General features: G+C 46.2%; 1 protein-coding gene and 1 long non-coding RNA gene across 2 annotated transcripts in view; one reads left to right on the top strand and one right to left on the bottom strand.

The window, feature by feature from the left end:
• Positions 1-21,631, bottom strand: part of TRPM8 (transient receptor potential cation channel subfamily M member 8) — a 79,626-nt gene that overhangs the window by 40,176 nt on the left and 17,819 nt on the right. The window contains exons 6-13 of the mRNA XM_042950598.1: positions 17,816-17,990; positions 16,550-16,617; positions 14,103-14,300; positions 9,266-9,368; positions 8,053-8,171; positions 3,356-3,646; positions 1,264-1,359; positions 303-432 (exon numbers count right to left, since the gene is read on the bottom strand). Coding sequence (XP_042806532.1) covers positions 303-432; positions 1,264-1,359; positions 3,356-3,646; positions 8,053-8,171; positions 9,266-9,368; positions 14,103-14,300; positions 16,550-16,617; positions 17,816-17,990 — 1,180 coding nt within the window. The remainder of the gene's footprint in view (positions 1-302; positions 433-1,263; positions 1,360-3,355; positions 3,647-8,052; positions 8,172-9,265; positions 9,369-14,102; positions 14,301-16,549; positions 16,618-17,815; positions 17,991-21,631) is intronic.
• Positions 15,742-17,778, top strand: LOC122226810. The gene is made up of 2 exons (XR_006205778.1): positions 15,742-16,019; positions 17,520-17,778. It is a non-coding gene; the product is annotated as an uncharacterized LOC122226810 (long non-coding RNA).

Here is a 21,631-nt window from a genome sequence, read left to right as displayed (position 1 = left end):
CAATTCCCTGCGGTGCTGAGTTTCTTAGACTTGGCCTGGGCGCGGCCCTGGCGGTTGTGGGACGAGACAGCCCACATTTCCTGCATCCATCCTTGGACAAGTCAATAAGTTCCAGGGCCAAAAGGACCATGGCTTCGGCCACAGCATGCACACCCCTGACCGTGTGGTCTGCAGCCCCTAAATCGGGCCAGATAAGGGAGCCTGGACATGCCGTTGACCTCTGCCACCTGTGGGTGCTACAGGCACGTGCGTGCTCCTGCCACACGGACGCCCGCCATGGTGCCCCGCTCCCGGAGACTCACCAACTGCACGGGTCTCGTACTCATTGGCCAGCTCCTCGGACTCCCCTGCCGCATTGATGTCATTCTTCACCTTGGCCAGAGTCTTCAGAAGCTTGCTGGCTCCCAGGGCTGCCAGAGTGCAGCCCCTGGTCTTTCAGAGGGGCGGGTAATGTTAGTTAGTTCCTTATCCCTTCAAGTGGCCAAGTCAACATTAACGTCAGACAAGGACAAACTCATGGCAAGAGCAGGAAATGGCAAAATCTGAACGGTTCATGGTGATTCAAAGTCAAATTTGCAATATACACAAAACACTGTCGACCCTGAAGGCACTCCCAGTCTTGAACGTGGAATTGGCATCTAAAAAGAAAATATCAAGCTAAATGCCAAGAGAAACTGACGGCCTGAGGCCCAACGGCCCGGCCGCCACGCTGCGTGTAGCAGCTGAAAGGGAAGAGGGGACTGAGAATGCGGGAGAGCTGACGATGGGGTTAGTAAGACTTGCAGAGTTAACACTCTGCACTCAACATCCATCTTCGTGCTCCAGTAACGGAGAACGTCTCTTCTCCGCAACTGAACACAAACCGTTATGTGCTAAACCACAAGGACAAATCTCAGCAAGCTTCCCAAAGCAGAATTTACACAAGCCCTCCTTCCTATCCCTGATGCCATAAAGGCAGAAATTAGTTTTAAAAACTAAACTTAAAAACTGCATCCACTTGGAAAACAATCCCGCACCTGCGCACATGGGAGAAGCGAGAGCCTCCTGGGTTGCCCACCCAGCACAGCTACCTTCCAGGAAGGTACCTCCCCTCCCAAACACCCCTCCGTCGCCACGGAAACAGAGGCACAACCATGTTCACCTGATGTGAGACATTCCATCGTGTTGGTGACGTTTCAGAGTAGGTGTGTGAGTTTCGAGGTCAGAACGACCACAGCAAAGCATGCATTTGGAGTAAATCTGGCAGGGGGCCTAGACATTTACCTGCTCCCAAATGACCTTGGAAAGTTCCTTCTTGTTCTGAAGAATGGCCCAGATGAAGAGTGCTTGCAGGGGGTGTCGAGTTATAGGAGACACGTCCTGGGAGGAGGTAGAACACGTGGTCAGCACACAAATGGGAGATCCCTTTAGTAGATACGCTGGCGTAAGAATGGAAGCAGGTACCAGGATGCCCCAGGGGAGCACCCCATGTTTGGAGGGCTCTGTATGTTAGTATATGAATCCAGTATAACAGCACAGAGGTGCGATTTTCATCACGGCGACTCACCGGGTAGGACGATCTGACAGTCTCTTACCTATCATCAAAGACGGAGTATGACTAGACAGAAAAGCACAAAGGGCAGGAGTATGTCTGACAGCAATGTAAAAACCGAACAGCTTCTGACAGCCTGAAGCATTCCTTCTCGTCACAGAAATCCGTTTCTCATCAAGAGTCGCTCAAACTAAAGTCTAACTTTCCCACAGTTTAAGTTCCATTATTATGACGTAAAACCACGCTTCTGTCTTTGGAGTGTTATTCAAACTTCCAATTCCTAACACATTCACCAGCTCCTCTCCAGAATTCCAGATCTCTCAATGGAAACTTTTCAGATGGAAAATAACTATCTATCTATAACTTCCCTACAGGTTTAACCAAGATCCAAAATGCTTCAGGCAGGATTACGGATATCGCAGAGGGTTTTAACATAAATAGTGTCAAAAAGAAGCTTTCTTTCTTTTTTTTAAATGTTTTTAAGTGTATTTATTTATTTTGAGAGCATGAGTGGGGCAGGGGAAGAGAGAGAAGGAGAGAGAGAGAGAGAGAGAGAGAATCCCACGCAGGTTCCAGGCTGCCAGCACAGAACCCGACTCGGGGCTTGAACTCATGAAACCATGAGATCGCGACCTGAGCAAAACCAAGAGTCGGACATTTAACCGACTGAGCCATCCAGGCCCCCAAACAAGCTTTCTGAACACTTCTGATTCCTTCAAACACCTAGCTCATTGAGATTTTTGCAATGCACATGTATATACATACAAAATTCATAGAATTATAGGAGATAATGACTTCGTTTGAGTTTCCCCAGAAGCAATCAAGAATTTGAGACGAGTAGTCAATCTGAGAAGTGATCCCAGGGAAACCCATAGGAGAGTGAGGCATAAGATCGGAAAAGAAAGAACGAATGAGAAGGGTGTGTTATCAACAAGTTGTCACTGTAGGTAACTAGAGATTACTACCACTAGGGAGTCCTGGCAGCCAGTGTAGAACACATGACTCAGAATTAGCTCCTCCAGGGGTGCCTGGCAGCTCAGTCGGTGAAGCATCTGACTCGATTTCAGCTCGGGTCATGATCTCACAGTACATGAGATTGAGCCCCACACGAGTCTCTTCGCTGACGGCTTGAAGCTTGCTTGGGACTCTCTCTCCCTCTTTCTCTGTCTCTTTGCTCCTCCTGTGCTCTCTCTGTCCCTCTCAAAATACAAATAAATAAACATTAGAAAAAAATAAAAGAATTAGCTCCTCCAAATGGGGAGGGAGCTGGGATATTTATACACCAACCGCTGGCAGTCACGGGGCCCCAAGCAAACCTATGGCAAAGAGCATACAGTTGGAAACAGAGCCTGCCTGTGGTCAAGAAGAGAGAGGCCTGAGAGAATTCAGGTGCATCGACAACAGCCTCCCAGATGAAAACCTGGATTATCCCTTTGGAAATAATCACTGCCTCTTCTGTCTACACACGAAAACCTGGCAGTCCCTCACATGGGCAATCCATCATGCCCAAGAGGCTCAGACATGAACAGGGGCCATTCACTTTTCCCTCTTCCTTGTTAGGCACCTTCAGACAGTGTGTGTGCCACACCAAGCTTTGCAGTTAAGAAAAACTGTGACAGTAATTTGAAATATAGCACAGAGCTTACAGCAAGATATCAGACGACCCAGCAGGTAGACTCATGATCTTAAGGAAAGGCAGTAGCAAAAATTAACCACGCCAACATGTTAGCTACTTTATGGCGGCAAGGGGAGACGTGGGAGAGGGGGAGGTCGAGAGATTTTTCAAAGAAAGACGCAAAAGCGGACAACCGCCCTGGTACGTACGTGAAGCTCTACGTCTATCTCGTCCCTGCTGTTTCTGTCTTCCTTCCGGAAGCTTCTTCGGAAGTTAGCTACCAGTTTCCAGACAAACGTGAGGAGGGCGTCATTATAGGAATTCTTGGCAATCTGCAGGTTCCGATACACAAGGGTGCTGAAGTGGTTGGAGAAGAGCTCAGTGAGGACGTCGTTGGTGAGAAACTTCCGCAAGTTCAAACCGTTCTCCAGGAAGAGGCGGACGAACTTGGGTCTGTCCTTTATGAGAGCCGTAAACATGACCTCTTGAAGGTCAGCAGACTACGGAGAAAGCAGAGCAAGGACTCAGACCCCGAGGCCACTGAGGGAAACACGAAGCGTTTTCTTTCTCAACCACATCGCATTTCCAGCCACCAAGTAATAGTACCTTCAGCTTGTGTTTAATCCTGTTTGGGGGAATACGTGTTATCTTTTCAGCTCTAATACAACATTGGATTATAGCCCAAACAGACGGGGAAGCGACGAGGTGGAATCTTGGGCTTGGATGTGGGTGTGCAGGTGGTTTGGCCTCTTGCTATGGCGGAGTAGAGAGGACGGTGTCGGTCAGGAATTTATCGCGGTGCCTGGCACGGCAGAAGTCCTCTGAGGCAGTGTGGCTCACACCGTTTCTCTGAAGTCTACACTACACACTGATTGTGAGCCAACCACCGGCACCTTGGAACCCTCCCGTTGCCCAGCAAACCACACATGACCAGGCCAATGGCTGTGGGACACTTGACAAGTATACCTGGTCATTATTTACCTTTACCCCCACTCTCTGGGCCCGGTGATAAACCTATCCCATGGGAGCTTAGGGAGAATCTTATTAAAGATAATTCATGTTTACGTCAGACCCAAACCAGTGGATGACAGGCCACTGTAGCTCCCGGATATGTCCCGCCTGTCCTCCAGAATAGATCCTACAATGTGATTCTGTTGCCAACGTTACAGTTTAGAAGGCTCTTAAAAACCCACACACTTCCAGGGTGCTTGGGTGGCTGAGTCGGCTGAGCATCTGACTTTGGCTCGGGTCATGATCTCACGGTTTCTGGGCTCAAGCCCCGCATCGGGTGCTGCACTGATAGTGTGGATAGTGTGGAGGCTGCTTGGGATTCTCTCTCTCTCTCCCTCTCTCATTGCCCCTCCTCCACTCCTGCTGTCTCTCTCTCTCTCTCTCTCAAAATAAATAAGTAAATATTAAAAAAAAAAAAAAAAACATATCCACACATTTCCAGCACTAAAATCCAGATTTAGAAGTGAAAACCAGAAAGTCTGACAACACGGAGAACCATCAGCCAGAGCCAAGTGACAGCTGCTCCCGGGGACCCGGAGACTCCAGTCCCCAACGTCCCGGCCACTCCTCATTACTGTCTGCCCAGCCCACTTCCCTCATGATGCTTTTCTGACCCCAGTTTGGGGGAATATCCTCTGCCAAGGGCGGCATTAACCGTTTCTGTTTCTGTCTCATGTTGGGCCTCCGGGGATCACACGTTGCCTGGAGACACACCTGCCAAGTGGCCCCTGAGTCCCCACACTGTGGCTCCAGGTGGGATAAGAAGGGGAAGGGAGGCCTGCCCCGGGCCAGCACGAGACAGCTACACCTTCTCCTCTGTCCCCAAGGCACGTGTTCCTTTGCCCAGCACTTCCCATATCCTTCTAATCATTGCCTTTCCCTCGGTCACACGCTTGATAGGACAGGGTCCCCAGACTTCAGTCAGAGTCACCTTCTGGAAACACAGGTGGCTAGAGACCATCTTAGAATTTCTGCTTTAGCAAGTCGACATGGAGCCTGACAATCTGTGTTGCTAACTACCGAGTCCCCAGGTTATGCCCACGCTGCCACTGGTCCGGGGACCACACTTTGAGAACCACTGGAATACGAGGAAAGAGAAAAGCTTTGCAGTCAGACACGTCTTTGTTTCCAAATCCTGTCTCTACCATTACCTAGATGGGTCACCTAGAACAAGGCCGTGTCTCCGAGCCTCAGTTCACTCTTCTGTACAATAGGTGTTTGCAGGGATGAAACCAGCTAACACAGGTCAAGATCTTTACAGGGGCGTGTGGGTGGCTCAGTCGGTTAAACGTCCAACTTCAGCTCAGGTCATGATCTCATGGTTTGTGGGTTCGAGCCCTGCGTCAGGCTCTGTGCTGACAGCTCAGAACGTGGGCCCTGTTTCGGATTCTATGTCCTCCTCTCTCTGCCCCTCCCTGGCTGGCTCATTCTCTCTCTCTCTCTCTCTCTCTCTCTTTCTTGGTCTCTCGAAAATAAATAAGCATTGAAAAAATTTTAAAAATATATATATGTCTTTTCAGAGACTTGAGGGCAGGGCAGCCCCTCCAAACCCCATCAGTAACTCTTGATCCTGTGGTACCCACGGAGGCCTGGATTATTAACCAGCAAAATGAGATCGTCCCTGCGATGGGTTGGTGTGAGGGACAAATAAACAAACACCACGAGACTGCTTTGTGCGCTGTAAAAGGTTACACCAACATTACCATTATGCCAAAGGCTTTTGCTTATTTTTAAACAGATTCTTCTGTAGTGTTTAATACGTGCCACTGTTCTAAGTGCTTCAGAACCATCATCCGATTTCATTGCCGTAAGAATCCAATGAGGTAGACGCTATCGTTATCACCTCCGTTGACGGATGAGCGGCGGGTGCTGTGCTGGTAAATGTCTGCCAATCGCATCTCTGTGGGGGAAGCAGGCGCTCATTTGTGGTCGTTTTCAATTCCTGTGGTGTCAGTGCTCCCACTGTGCCCGATTTCCAGGCACCAGTGTGGTCTCACTGAACGCAGAATTGGGAGCAGAGGAGAAGAGGCACATCACTGTCTCGAATTTCCAGCATGAGGAGACGGCAGATGTGATCAACCTCCAGAGCACAGGTGGTAGAAATGCAGTCAAATAATGCTCAAGTGATGAGTCTTGATTACTTATTGCCTTTGGGTTTTCTTTAAAGTTTTTTTTTAACATTTATTCATTTTTGAGAGACAGAGAGAGGCAGAGCATGAGCAGGGGAGGGGCAGAGAGAGAGGGAGACACGGAATCCGAAGCAGGCTCCGGGCTCTGAGCCATCAGCACAGAGCCCGATGCGGGGCTCGAACCCACGAACCACGCGATCACGACCTGAGCCGAAGTTGGACGCCCAACCGACGGAGCCACCCAGGCGCCCCTTACTGCCTGTTTTTAATTAAAAAACATTTAATTCTGAGTTTATGCAATTTTTAATAATGACTGTACTTAACAAGTGACACAAATGACACAAAATGTCTAAAACTTTAGCGGTCAGTTCTTCCAAGTCAGCATCAGCTGACACCAACGCACCACCTGTGGGGAAACTGAGGCACAGAGAGGTCAAGCGATTTGCGGAGTTAAGCCACACAGCTGGGCTGCCTCTAGGGTCCATTCTCGTAACCATTATGCCCTTCACCCTTAACTATCTTTAGTGAGTCCATAAAATTGAACGTACCGTCCGCTATATGCCTAAGTTTATGTTTATTTGCACCGTCTGACCTTACACAAATAGAACATTTCACACACAGGGATTAGTTTACAAATCACCTAACTAGATCTGCTTATAATTCTACCTTCTCTCAACTTATTAAAGCCTTGCATCATGCACTAGGGCTCATTATGCTGCAAAGACCAAACACAAGTGAACATGTGCCGAAGGAATGAATAATTTAAAAACCCATAAGCCATTACTTCATTTGCATCACATTATGAAACCTGATAACGTGTTAATATAATATAGATCAAGTCTTTGTCTTCGATTATACAACAACGCCTTAAAAACGTTTTCTGAGCCTGACTGCGCACGATGGACGGTAAGAAATACACGAACCTTCCCCGCCACGCATACGCGTATACGATTCAGTGAATTCTCACTGCCCACCAACTGATGACTTAGGTTAATCCAGAGGAGCCAAAAGCAAAGTAGCACATGGCCTTGCAGACCCAAGGGGGACTTGGGTCTACCAAACAGAGCTCCTAAGGCTGATTTAACTTAAGTAGGACACCAGAGGACACTGCTAAAAAAAAAACGCAGTCCTACAACTCTGATCAAATTACCAGTGAGAAGAATCAGTCCACTGGGGGGAAAAAAAAAATACAGTTTTTAACAGACATACCACTTCCATATTGGAGGTGCTTGTCTGGCTGGGAGTCCGGAGTCCCTCGCTCCCAAGACATTCACTGCGGGTCTTCAAACAAGCTGTTCTATTTTTCCCATATGCATCTCACTGCTGACAAGTCTCTTACCAGAGACTGGCTGGGCAGTTGGGACACGGTGCAAAATGAGTACTGTTTTCTCGATTTTTAGTCGAGCTCCTTCTGATAAACCCCTTCCAATCATCTTGCACATAGTGTCCCCGTACGTCTCCCGGTCTGCGCCTAGGACGGTGTCTGTCCCACCGCACCCAACTGGAGAAGCACATCTCGCATCGTGACCGCAGGCTGGAAACTCTGAATGGCGGTAGTGGTTTGATTCTTTCCTACAGTAGGTGCTTCTGTTTTTACTATCTCTCGACAACCATGCTACTAAGTCAACGGGGTTGTCCAAAACCACAGATGAGGGAAGTAAAGGTTGGCACCGAAGTGGAACAGTGCTTTATGAGATTTGGTATTGAAGACCTTGTCTGAATTGGCCCGACCTGACACGGGGATAACCCGGAAGGGCTTCTGTTACCTCCCATCGGCGGTCATTGGTGAAAATCTCATCACTGGCTAGGTCCAGCTGGTTCCATTCCAGAAGAAGCTTCAGCTGCCCGTTCCAGTTATCCTTATCTTGTTCATTGGTGCTAAAGGCTGTAGGAGGACAGGGAAGGAAATCGACGCCCCAGAAAAAAGAGAGTCAGAATTGGCCACGCAGCCAATGATCAGAGCCATTTATAAAGGAGATTCTAAAGCATGTTCTCTTAGAATCTGACACTCAGAATTGTCATTTCTTAGCCACATTCTCTATGGTATTCACTCTTGTCCATATTCTGTATGTCCTAAAGTATATAATGAAGATCAGTTCAAACGTTAATATCTCTCCATTTCATATCCTGACAGTGTATGCTATGCTGATGTTTTCCACAGATTCAGACTCCATAAATGTTACATTTCAAGGACCCTGTCTGACTTAAATTATATCTAAATCTATGAAATAATGAGCCGTAGTATAACAATGTTCTCATTGTCTTTTCCAGAGCTAATATATTCTGTATCTATGTATCTCTACAAATATAATCCCATGTTAATAAATACACTGAAACAGCCAATTTTCTGGCAAACACAGCAAGAATAATGCTAATAAATGGTTAATGCTTAAATCACACTTCCTAGTGCCTTACCCTACTCTGCATACCTCACATCTCTTACTCAGCTGGCTCAACTCTACATGGTCTTTGCCAACGATTGCTTTACTGTGGGTAATACCACCTCGATGGAATTCTAAGATGGCAAAGATCACGGATGAGAATTTTAAAACAGGTTCATCCATAAGCTTCAGGAGGTGTGTAAATTCCTGAAACTGGATGCAAATTTTCTCATGTGTGTGAAGTGTGTGTGCATCTGAGTACACGGGGAGCCCTAGGAGAAAGCCCCTCAGCTTCTATCAACTCCTGAGACCCAGATGAAAATCTTAACCCACCGTCACAGACAGCTCTTTGGAGAGTGCTGGGATCATATTCGACCGGTATTTTAACGACATAAAAATTCTTGTTCTATTAAATGCATTCAACCAAGGAGATTTAACGCAGCAGGCCAATAATAGTTAGTCTAGCTTCCGATCTATGATAACCAAACTTAAGTGCAAGATTATATTTCAATAGAGCTGTTTGAATAAATAAGCACAGGCCATGAGAAGCCGTAGGAAGCAACACAAAGCTGAAACTTGAGGAGCTACTTTTACTCACCTTTGTACAAAGCGTAGGAAATAGCGTTGCTCACAATTTCATCCCCAGCTTCTTCCATTTTAATAACTGTTAACAGGTGAGAACTTTCGAGAATTTCTTTGAGCTGGCAAGATTTAAAGAGCACTGTCATCAGGCAACTGCTTTCAGACATAAGGAGCACATAAGCTTCTCTCTTTTGGTGAAGACCCTTTTATTCCATTTTGCTTTTAAACACCACGTAGAGGGCGTTCCCAATCTCCTTCCCTCCCTGTAGGGCGTCTGTACCCGTAGCGTCCAACCTCTGAACTGGAATGATGAGCCCTTAACCACGACGAGAACAGAGCACTGGTTGTACAAGGGCACACGTGTGAAACAGCCCCCAGCAAAGAGCTGAGACTCAAGGGACTAGGGGTGAGTGTGTGTGTGTGTGTGTGTGTGTGTGTGTGCACGCACGAGCGTGTGCACGTCACAAAGCCTGGCACGCGGTAGGCACTCAATTGTTGAATGAGCAAATAAATGAGGAAAGAGCGACAGAAGCCACCGAAACCAAGGCGCCTGGGCGGCTCAGTCACTTCAGCATCCAGCTCTTGATTTCTGCTCAGGTCGTGATCTCACGGTCCATGAGTTGGAGCCCAATGTCGGGCCCTGTGCTGACAGCATGGAACCTGCTTGGGATTCTCTCTCTCTCTCTCTCTCTCTCTCTGCCCCTCCCCTGCTCTCTCTCTCTCTCTCTCTCTCTCTGCCCCTCCCCTGCTCTCTCTCTCTCTCTCTCTCTCTGCCCCTCCCCTGCTCTCTCTCTCTCTCTCTCTCTCTCAAAATAAATAAATAAGCCTAAAAAAAACTTTTTTTAAGCCGCAGAAACCAAGTGCGGTCATAAGGCCTTCACCCACGGGAAGCTAAAGTCCAATGTGCACAACAGCCAAGAAGACTTGGTGACTGGAGAAAGAGAGAAGGAATTTGCTGTTATCCTTTGTGATTTGTCCGTAATGTTTTATGTTAAAACCCGATCCCAGGGCTTCAGGCGCTGGCGAGCTTGGCCGGAGCTTGATGAGGCAGAGCTCCCCCAGCGGAGGAAGCCGGTTGGGTTTACTGAGCTCCGGGCTGGGGATGGGGGCCCGGCAACGTCTGGAAATGACGATGTGGAGAGGCAGAGCGTCACGTGGACCGGGGGAGGGGGGTCTCGGGCCAGGTCGGGAGGTTGAAAGCTGTGGGGCAGGCAGGGCCTTGGATTTGGACGTTAGGGGGTGACCGTTCAGCCCGCGGTCTCCTGGGAAGGCCGTGCTGGGGGTTCAGAGGCTCAGATCAAGGGGTGACCAGGAAATAAAGGAAAACTGCCTGACACATCCAGGGTGGGCAGCCCGACGGACAGGCCGGGAGGGGGTGGGGTGAAGGGAAGGGCCCTCTCGCCACACAGGCAGTCCTTGCCTCAGAAGGAAAGGGTCCAGCTGGAAATCACAGGTGGAAGGGGTCCAGGTCCCACGATTCTGGGGGCACAAGTGGGGGGAGATATCTTTTCTTTCAAAAGGAAAAGGAAGAAGGAATATGTGAATATGGACACAGAGCAAACTGACAGGGCCCAGGGACGGCTGCAGGGAATCTTACCTGGGCCCCTCCCCGACACCTCCCTCTTACCTCCTCCAGTCCTGTCCCCCCACCGCAGCCAGTGTGCGCTTTCCTGCCCACAACCCATCACAATTCGACCTTTCGGGGACTTCCCATCGCACTTGAACAAGGCCCAAAGTTTGAAACGGTGTTCAAGAAGCTGCCTGGCTTGGTCCTCGGTAAGCTTTCCAGCTTCCGCCCTCGCTGCCATATTGTAGGTCCTTGGGGTAGGCCATGTTTGCCCTGCACCTCAGGACCTTTGCACATGCTGTTTTAGCCGTTCCAATCCCGGTCCTCACCCCGCTAACTACCTAACCTTCAGATCACAGCTTCCATATCACCTCCTCTGAGAAGCCTTCCCCTTTCATACCAGGCCAGGCTCCCTCGGCTCGTGCCCTTACAAATCCACGTAACCTTTCTTAAGAACACCCATTTCAGTTCAACCTTATACACTGTAATCACTCAACCTAAACTTTTTTCCAATTTCTGTTCTCTCCATGCGGACGAGGGCTCTTCCTGCTGGGTATCCTGTTCTTCCTGAAGTGCCTATTCCAGAACCTGGCACCTGGTATACATTCAATAAATATCAACTGCATAAATGAGTAGATGAGTTTGAAATCAATGAATGAATGGTACCTAGACTGCTTGATAGATTGGGACACTATGGAGAGTCAACTTCTCGAGAAGGTGAGGAGTGGGCACAGGGGGATAACTCTGGTTGAACTGGTAGAAGGAGAAAGCATGATCGTAGGGAAGAGGTGCCCTGGGTCTCCAGGAAAGGTCAGGAAACCATGAGTGCAGATTTGGGGGTTGGCTGTCCACAAGATCAGTGAGGTCACCCCCAATTAGCCTGCGGGGTTGCTCAACTAATATCTGACTGGATGTATGCATTCATTAATCGATAATTCCACTCCGTGGTCTTTTGGGAAACCTGTACCAATTGCAAAACTTTATATAAGTGCATAATTAAAATGCCAGACTAATTTTGTATTATTGACGGATGTCTTCTGACATGATTATAACTATGATAGATCATTAGCATATTAGATATGAATACGAATGAGGTATGAATCCCAGACAGGATAAGTGAAATGTGTCTGATTTTTAGCCTGTTTCAGAATTCCTGTGACAGATTTTCTTAAAGCAGAAATCAAAATCCTTTGTCAAGAGTGGGGGACCTGTTAGATGGCCTCTGTTCTTTGGCCATGACATGGCTCAGACTCCAGAAGAAAAGTTGCATGAGGAATAGAAGGAAAGTCACTGGAGAGGACCCAGGGCCATCGCTGGTGGGAAGCTAAGAGTTGTCGATTCCTTCCTCTGTGGGTATCCTTGACCCAACCACTGAATTTCTTCCTTCCACCCAGGGAAAGCACCTTGAGTACAGCGCTCAACATACAATGTCGCCGTTGATATGCATACTCTGGGATTGCTCTGCTGATATGTTTGGAATCGACTCAGACCATTTAGGTTTCAACACGTGGACAATCAAAAATGTACAACCACTCGGGGAGGGAGGCCTCCTTTTCCTTACCCATGTATTTCTATGCAGAGCAAGCTCTATCCAAATTAGGTCCTGTGATACTCTCTACCCCTTCACTTACTCCTACTCAGGTTAAGAGAGTGACATCTCTGATTGGTGACTTTCGCCTTGCCTGGCCAGCCCTTTCCTGCGTCTCCACTGGGATCTGCTCCTGGCAGAGTGCCCGTGCTCTTGTCTGCCCTCAGCCACACACCTAGCCTGGGAGACGCAGAAGCTATCCAGGGCCACCTCCGTCTAGGTGGGCTCATCTGTCTCTTTCCGGGGCTCAGCACAAGACAGCCCGTTATGACTGCACCCCAAGCCACATCTGTCAACCTTGCCTTCATCATCAACGAAGCTGATAAAATTTAACGTCTATCCACCCGATTCTTGTGTCTGTCTCTCAACTGGACTTGGGCCAAGATACAAGAAAATCCCAGCACAAACTTTTATAGAAAACCACCAGCTTTACCTTTTTAATAAAATCGGGGAAAGGCAATAATTCAAGTAGGAATATCATACAAGAATTTGTGGGTCAGGATGCCATTCCACACCAACACCGACTCTGGAAGAAGATGCATCTGTGTTTTTCAGTCCTGGATTTCAGGTAATAAGATTTAATACAGAAAGGACTTGCTTCCTGATTATTTCAGCTAAGTGCCCACTCATATGAAATTAAAGAAGACCAGTAGGGTCCCACTGTGTGTTACTTTACCACAGAGTACCAAGCAGCCTAGAAGCCTGGGTTGATTTTTCTCATTATCTACAAGGCTTTGGTTCGTCTAGGCTTACCTTAAATAATGGCAGAGGCTACCATGAACAAGATTATCTGCACTATTCCAGGATTTCAGTTTGCCGTGTTCGGTATTTTGAGATGCTTTCACAACTAACTACTGTTGAAATACCAATCTAGTTAAGGAATATTTTTTATACTAAATCCAACCTTGAACTCTCATGACAAAATGGGCTCTATGACTAAAATCACCTGCTCATTGCCTATAGCCTGTTTTTTTTTTCCTTTATGGATAAATTCCCAAGTGGTAGCCTGTGCTCCTAAAACTATCTAAACATCGAAGGCCATTCTGGAATGAATTGAGGTGAATTCACCCACTAATATTAACATGAGCTTTCTCATGAACTGAGCGATCGAGAAAATGGAAGCCAGTTCCGGTCAACAGCGGTCATGAAACAGACGGAAAAGTGAGGAGGCATGGCATTATGTTAAAATACTTTTATAGGCTTAGCGATAAGAAGTGTAATAGATATTCCGGTACGTACGTTTCTTACACGATCTGATAAGAAGGGCGAGAGATTCTGAATGGAATCACAGGCCAATTAATTTAGAAAGGCAATCATTCCATAGTAACAACTCCTCCGGTGAATTTCTAAAACATCACTGCCTGGGATTTCTGGCCTCCCCCTCCACTGATACACACAAAATTCGGAAGCTAAACATGTGGTGAAGCCAGGGCGTAAAAGGATTACCAGCTTTGCAAACAGACTTGACTTTGAACCCCATATGCTACCCTTACCAGGTACAGAGACTTGGAAGTCATCTAACCTACGCGAGCTTCGATTTCCAGCGAGAAACCTGGTTTGGGCCAGAGTATCACTTCAGTGTCACTGAGAATAGATAAAATAATGCAGCTCTAGCGGAGTCGGGCACGTAAGGCTTCCTCCCTCCCCAAGAACTTAGCTGCCTTTTTCTCGGCACCCGGAAGTCCCCCTAAAGCTCACCCATTTGATCCAACTCTCGGTCTCTTCCTCAGGCAGCCGGGACACCGTGCGGGGTAAGAAGCGCACCAACTTCTCCTTGACCACGGATGACGTCAGCACATCCTCCACCTCCACCAGGCTCGCGATCACGTCCGCAATCTGCCCTGAGCCTTCCACCACCACGCAGGGGATTTTACTCTTGATGGAGGTGTTGATGGCCTGGGAGAGGGGAGACAGAGTCGGCCAGAAGAAAGACACACTGATGGCCAACACAACGCACTCGGGACCAAGGTGGTCAACCAGACACCTTGACACGTCTCTGCACATTTTCCTCTGTTTTTTCTGTTTTTTTTTTTTATTTTGAGAGACAGAGACAGAGCGCAAGGCATGGATGGGTAGAGAGAGAAGGAGACACAGAATCCAAAGCAGGCTCCAGGCTCTGAGCTGTCAGCCCAGAGCCCGACGTGGAGCTACAACCCACACACTGTGAGATCGTGACCTGAGCCAAAGTCAGACGCTTAATTGGCCAAGCCACCCAGGCGCCCCTCCTTTGGGGTTTTATTTCAATCAGAAGCAAACCAAATGTTTGCAACTGTTTGTGAATGAGAAATATGGGCCAGGTGTATTACACCCTGTGCTAATACCAAACCTCATAATAAGGACACGCGTGACGAGCTTAAGTTCTCCATAATAAGTGCTTTAAAATATCTCTACCTACAAAATTGATCATTTCAACTCCTGACATCATAGATTTGCATGACAACTTCTAAAACGGTATTCAATATTATCACTGACAGCTTATGTCACATAGGTTAAAAATATTCATACTCACGAGGTATGAAAATACCTTCAAGCAGCTACATATTTTCTATTATGTTGACACCCATTTCCCTTAGAATTCCCAAATCATTTTCCTTGCCCCTTTTACAAAAAGAGAATAAAATTAAATTTGTTTCTTATATAAATATGCACCACACTTTTATTTCCACAGAGGCTGGCAGAGGGGAATCGTTCTTCAGAGTCTTAATTCACTTGATGGCAAGATAAAGTGATATATATGCCCAGAAGAAACTTTGAGTCCCCAACCTTTAGGAGACACTGAATGCCTTCATGGAGAACATGTCACCCATGGAGCGTGTGGTGCCTCATTGGGGCAGACACCAGGGTGTTCCCAGCTCTGCACCCCACTACCTGCCCTGCGGGCAGGTATCCGCATGCTGGGGCCAGAGTGGGGTGATCAGACAGGGAGCTGTCCCTCCTCTCTCTTGTCCCCTGTTCTGGGCACAGTTACTGGCTGCACAGGTGCTCGGGGAAAATGCCATGGAACTGTAGTGGCCCTCTGGAAATCAGAATTTCAAATCTAAAATTTGAGAGAGAGATAACAAACATAACCATCTTTCAATTACTTTCTCTTCCTCTCTTCCTCTTCTGCTCTTAAAGTGAGTGTATGTCACCTACTGAGAGTTTCATATTGAAAGAGAATTGTTTATGTTTCCCTGATAAGGCTTTCCCTGAAAAATTTTCATTTACCAATGGTCTCAGTAGCAGATCTTACAGCAGGTGGTCAATAAATACACATGAATGAATGAATGAATGAATGAGAAGGCCATTGTTACATAAACAAAGAGAAGTGCTAGGTTACGATTCCAAACAACTTGGCCAGGAATTACTTGTAACTCCGGGAGGAGGCTCTGGGAGGGAAGTGGAAGATAAAGAATCGTAGTATCTACACAGAATAGTTTGGAAAATGAGGGGGCAGGCAAATCAATGTGAAATTAATTAAAAAGAGGAGTTGAAAATCACTTTCTTGTGAAGTCCTATTCCTAAAACTAGGAATCTTCAGCACGACGTGCCTGCCTTGAGACACCAACAAAAATGCGATAACACTGATACATTCTAAAGTCAAGCAGATACCTGGCTGCCGGCAAGATGCTCTCAGTAAGATCAAAGTCTGCACGGATGGGGTGGGAAGCAGAATTCCTGCTTGATTGCTCAACTTGGAAGTGTAGAATTGTTCAGGAAATTTCTGTGATCTCAGAGTCACTTAGGGTTTGGGGTTCCTTCTTGTGGGTGGAGTCTTTGCAGGCCCAGGAAGCATGTGGATGGGTTTTTGGTGGGTCTGGGAATCCTGATCTGGGGGCAACCTGTGTTTATGATCACAGCCCATCTCCACGCACATGGGGTAACCATGGTTTTCCAACATACATGCTGCTTATGATCTGTCTTAGGAGTTAATGTCAACCCTTCTCCTTGGTGGGCTGATGGCCAAAGCCAACATTAGGTATACAGGCTATTCATGTTCTTCCAAAGCCTCCTCTGGAATATTAGAGAACATTGTGTGGCTAAGAGAATACTACCTACTTGCTGTAGTAAAAGAAATTGACCACACAAGCCCCAAAGCCCTGAAAATGCAAATTTGCTGGGTTCGCTTGTTGATCAGTCTTCTAGAAAACCAAACCAAGACTCACTTTCAAAGTCTCTTTGCCACCTCCTTGGGCAAAACACACAATGGGGATCTTGCCACCGTAGTTGGAATCTGTAAGACATGAAATGTAAAACGTACTCATTAGAAGCACTCATCTACTTCAAGAAGAGGTAGACCAGGAGCTTCTGCTCCATGAGCCCAGGGTGTGAGGTGATGGCTGCATACCTCAGACTGACTATAGGGTGTGAGGTGATGGCCTCAGACCTCAGACTGAATACAGGGTGTGAGGTGATGGCCTCAGACCTCAGACTGAATACAGGGTGTGAGGTGATGGCCTCAGACCTCAGACTGACTACAGGGTGTGAGGTGATGGCCTCAGACCTCGGACTGACTACAGGGTGTGAGGTGATGGCCACAGATCTCGGACTGACTACAGGGTGTGAGGTGATGGCCTCAGACCTCAGACTGACTACAGGGTGTGAGGTGATGGCCTCAGACCTCAGACTGACTACAGGGTGTGAGGTGATGGCCTCAGACCTCGGACTGACTACAGGGTGTGAGGTGATGGCCACAGACCTCAGACTGACTACAGGGTGTGAGGTGATGGCCTCAGACCTCAGACTGACTACAGGGTGTGAGGTGATGGCCTCAGACCTCAGACTGACTACAGGGTGTGAGGTGATGGCTGCAGACCTCAGACTGACTATAGGGTGTGAGGTGATGGCCTCAGACCTCAGACTGACTACAGGGTGTGAGGTGATGGCCGCAGACCTCAGACTGAACACAGGGTGTGAGGTGATGGCTACAGATCTCAGACTGACTACCTACCCACTGACCATGACGGATGTGTCTCTGTGCCCAAGCCAGCAACAGCATGACATGGGTCGTATTGCAATTCCTTACTGATATTTAAAAGGCTAACGTCTGTGAATGATTTAGTTTTGCCAGGTTCAAGTGTATCCTTAAGATAATTACACTCTCGCTAATCTGCATAATCCTGTGCTTTCTTGAAGGGGTGAAAACTTTACATGACTATGTGTTCTCTCCAGAAAGAGTATTACCAATACAAATGCCTTCCTTCATGTGTGCCCCACTGAAAAAGGAAACAGGTTGAGAACACCTCCAATGCGTCCCTGTTACGGAGTCTATTACTACATCATGACGTACTCTGGTTCCATAACAGGACACATCTCAACACCAGCATCTCAGCAGTGGGAAGACAGAGAGAATTTGCCACTCCATGTGGCAAATAAAGGCTTTCGCTCCATTGTTGCATTGTTCCCTTAAAGTCCACTTTCTAAATCCTGACCTTGAATAGTGCGCTCAGAGATGTACTTCTCCAGCTGATTCCGCAGTTTTGCCTCAACCGTAGGATGTCCGTGGCAGCCATTGTCCACGAGTAACAGATGGGTGTGATTGTTGTCCAGGATATACAGAGGATCTCTCTTGAAGTCATCCATTATGTACTGAGCTGAAAAATATCCCTGAAAAGTACAGAGAAACTTCTCTTTGAGATTTGTGGCCCAAAATGCAGGATAGCATTTGTATATGTCAATATTAAGGCTAACCCTTCAGGTTCAACTATACTGATGTCTCCTCCCAGAGTCCTAAATGCAGAAGGGTCTTGGAGATCTTATGGAACAGGGCTTCGTTTTAAACATGAAGAAATGAGGGTTCAAAATGGCAGGGTCACTTACTCGCTGCCACATAAATGGCCAGTGACCGTGTAAGGATCACATTTCCAATCTAGTTCTTGTTCCGTTGACCTGTGCTCATTTGTGTAAAGTCATTGAAACTGATAGCATTCCAGGAAGTGTGTGTGTGCTTCTGTGTGTGTGTGTTTGTATCCAGATACACACACAGAAATCTGTGAGTGTGTGTATGTATCTACACATGCACACATACATACACTACTTATATGTGTGTGTGGGGGGATACAGGTAGACATTGATATACACACATAGATATTTGTCTGGAATCTATCACATGCCAAGACCTTTGCCAGGGTCTATGGAGTAGAAATTGAACAAGATGGAGTCTTTGCTCTTTAGAAGCCCATAGTTACAAGGCCAAAAAAACGAGGCAATTAAAGAGATATTTTGTCCTAACACTTAATTCCATACAACAAACAAGTGCTGGGGTAGCATGAAGAAAGGAATTTCTGACCTTCATGTTCCATTCGAAGGTGTTTGGTTCTTAGAGTATTAGGGTTGCATTAAAAGATGTTCAATCTTGGGGCGCCCAGGTGGCTCAGTCAGTTAAGCGTCCAGCTCTTGATTTCAGCTCAGGTCATGATCTCATGGTTGTGAGATGGAAACCCACGTCAAGCTCTGAGCTGGCGTGGAGCCTGCTTAGGATTCTCTCTCCCTCTCCCTCTGCCCCTCCTCTACTCACACACATGCACTCTCGCTCTCTCTCTCTCTCTTGCTCTCCGTCACTTTGTCTCTTAAAAAAAAAAAAAGAAAGATGTTCAATCTGAACTCCAAGAATATAAGCAAAGTTTATAAGGGATGATTCAATAGGGAGAGGAAGGTTACTGCCTAGTAACGCCATATGTATTCAATCAGAACAAAAGAAGAATGAAAACAAAATCCAAATATTACAGCTCTCCTCTGAAAGTGGTCCTGGCCCAGTCAGGAGCTCCAATCAGGAGAGTCCTGGAAATGACAAATGGGATAATATTTGCAAGACAGGGCTCTGGGCACTTGACAGGGGAGCCCTGTAAACTTTCCTGGAACAAATCATTCCTGTTCCATTTATATTCTTCCAGAACATAACACTAATTCCCAAACCTCAACAAGGGAAGAATCACACAAGGAAAAGCCAAAGACCACACTCTCTAATGAATAAGGACACCAAACTCCTAACAAAGCATTGGATGATTAAACCCAGTTAAGATTATTAAGGAAAAATTAGCATTGTTTCTAAGATTAAGTCCATTAGATTATGGCTTCAAGGGGAAAATTCCAACCCAATAGATGCAAAAAGACACTTTGTACCCAACATTCACTCTGGATTTAAAAAATTATAAACTGGAGGGGCACCTGGGTGGCTCAGTTGGTCGGGCGGCTGACTTCGGCTCAGGTCATGATCTTGCGGTCCTTAAGTTCGCACCCCACGTCAGGCTCTGTGCTGACAGCTCAGAGCCTGGAGCCTGCTTCGGATTCTGTCTCCCTCTCTCTCTGCCCCTTCCCCACTCATGCCCTGTCTCGCTCTGTCTCTCAAAAATAAATGTTAAAAAAAGTTATAAACTGGAAATAAAAGGATGATGCCTTATGATACTTTCTGAAAATACATGTATATTGAAGCTTTCACCAAATCCTATTTACTGGTGAAAATACTAGCCTCGTTCCTACCAACATGACACCAGGTATTTTGAACGCCCATTGGGATACTTGCTATGATCATTGGTATTTAACATCACACTGGACATTTTAGCCCAGGCATCAATACAAGCAAAAAATACAAGATATAATTAAATGGAAGAGTTGCATTTAGAAGTAACACTTTTATCAGTAATATAGTCGCAAACATAGAACACTCAGAGAATCTACTGAAAAAAAAGAATTCATAAAACATTTGATTCAAAACAACAAATAAATCCCTTTTTATATAAAAAACGGCCTCCAAAATTACACTGAATGAGGACCTCATTCACAATAATAACAAAAATACATAATCACTAGAAATAACATTAAGAAGAAATATGTAGGTCTTAATGAGGAAAAGTGTAAAACTTTCCTCAAAGACACAGACTTGCAGAAACTGAGAGATAGCCTGTCATTGGAAGGAGACTCGATATTACAACAATTTCAATTTTCCTGCATCAGATTATAGGTTTTAACATGATTCCCACTCAGTGAGTATGAAATTTTATTGTGTTGTTTTGCCTCGCGGTTTGTCTTTGTGGTTGTGCTTTGACAAAGGGATTTTATTTATTCTTTTTTTAAACTTTTTAATGTTTATTTATTTTAGAGAGAGACGGAGACAGAATGTGAGTGGGTTAGGGGCAGAGAGAGAGGGAGACACAGAATCCGAAGCAGGCTCCAGGCTCTGAGCTATCAGCACAGAGCCCGATGCAGGGCTCGAACTCACGAGAGCCGTGAGATCACGACCTGAGCCAAAGTCAGACACTCAACCAACTGAGCCACCCAGGCACGCCTGACAAAGGGATTTTAAAGTTTAAATACCAAGAATAAGGAGAGGCGTGAGCTCTTTTTTCATACATGTGTATTGCAACAATACTTTGGAAAGTGTAGCACTGACTCCAGAAAAAAGAAAAAACAGCTGATGGAAAATGAGAAAAAGCCCAAAAGAGATCCTCGAAATATATAAAACTTCAGTGTTTGTGAAATGTGGTATTGTTTCAGACCAGCTAAGTCCGGGTCCTGGTATAGCCCGTCTATTAGGAAGGGGGGGGTTGTAAGCCACGAATAGAGACCACAAAGGAAGATCCGGTCAACAAAGTTATTGTAAACAACTTCCACAAAAGACCAAACACTCTTTTTCAGGGAAGACAGAAAAGAAACAAAGAAGTCAACCACAAGATCCTATGTGTTGCATCACCAGAGATTATCATTAACAGACACATAAAAGGAATACAAACTAGTGCTATAATTTGAGTATTTAAAAATAATACACACTCACTGTAGGAAACATGGAAAATGCAGGAAAGTACAAGAAAAATTAAAATCATGCTTAATTCCACAACTCAGTGGTCAGCACCATCAAGACTTTAGGGAACTTCTGTCTTTCCTAGGCACACAGATTAATTTACGTAGCTTTCATAATTTTTTATTTAAAACTGCAAATATTTTCCATACCATCAGAAAACCTTTGGAAGTATTATTTTCCACAATTTTCCTTCATGTTTATAAAGTAATCTACCAGAAGATTCCTCTGCTATTGAGATTCCTAGCTCTTTAGGTTTCTGTCAATTCTTGATATTGTCAGAAATATTTTAATCATCTGTTTGTCTAAATATTAAATTCCTAGTGAGATATTTGTAAGTAGAGTATGAACAGTTTTCACATGCTTGATATATACTTTGCAATGGTTTTCCAGAAAGGGCGCCGATTTGTTCTTTCTCCAGCAATGTATAAGGATCTCACACTTTTGTATGTGT

Source organism: Panthera leo, chromosome C1 (genome assembly GCF_018350215.1).
Source record: "Panthera leo isolate Ple1 chromosome C1, P.leo_Ple1_pat1.1, whole genome shotgun sequence".
Classification (NCBI taxonomy): Eukaryota; Metazoa; Chordata; class Mammalia; order Carnivora; family Felidae; genus Panthera; species Panthera leo.
Note: the sequence above shows the minus strand (reverse complement) of the source record. Positions and strands in the feature narration are given on the sequence as shown.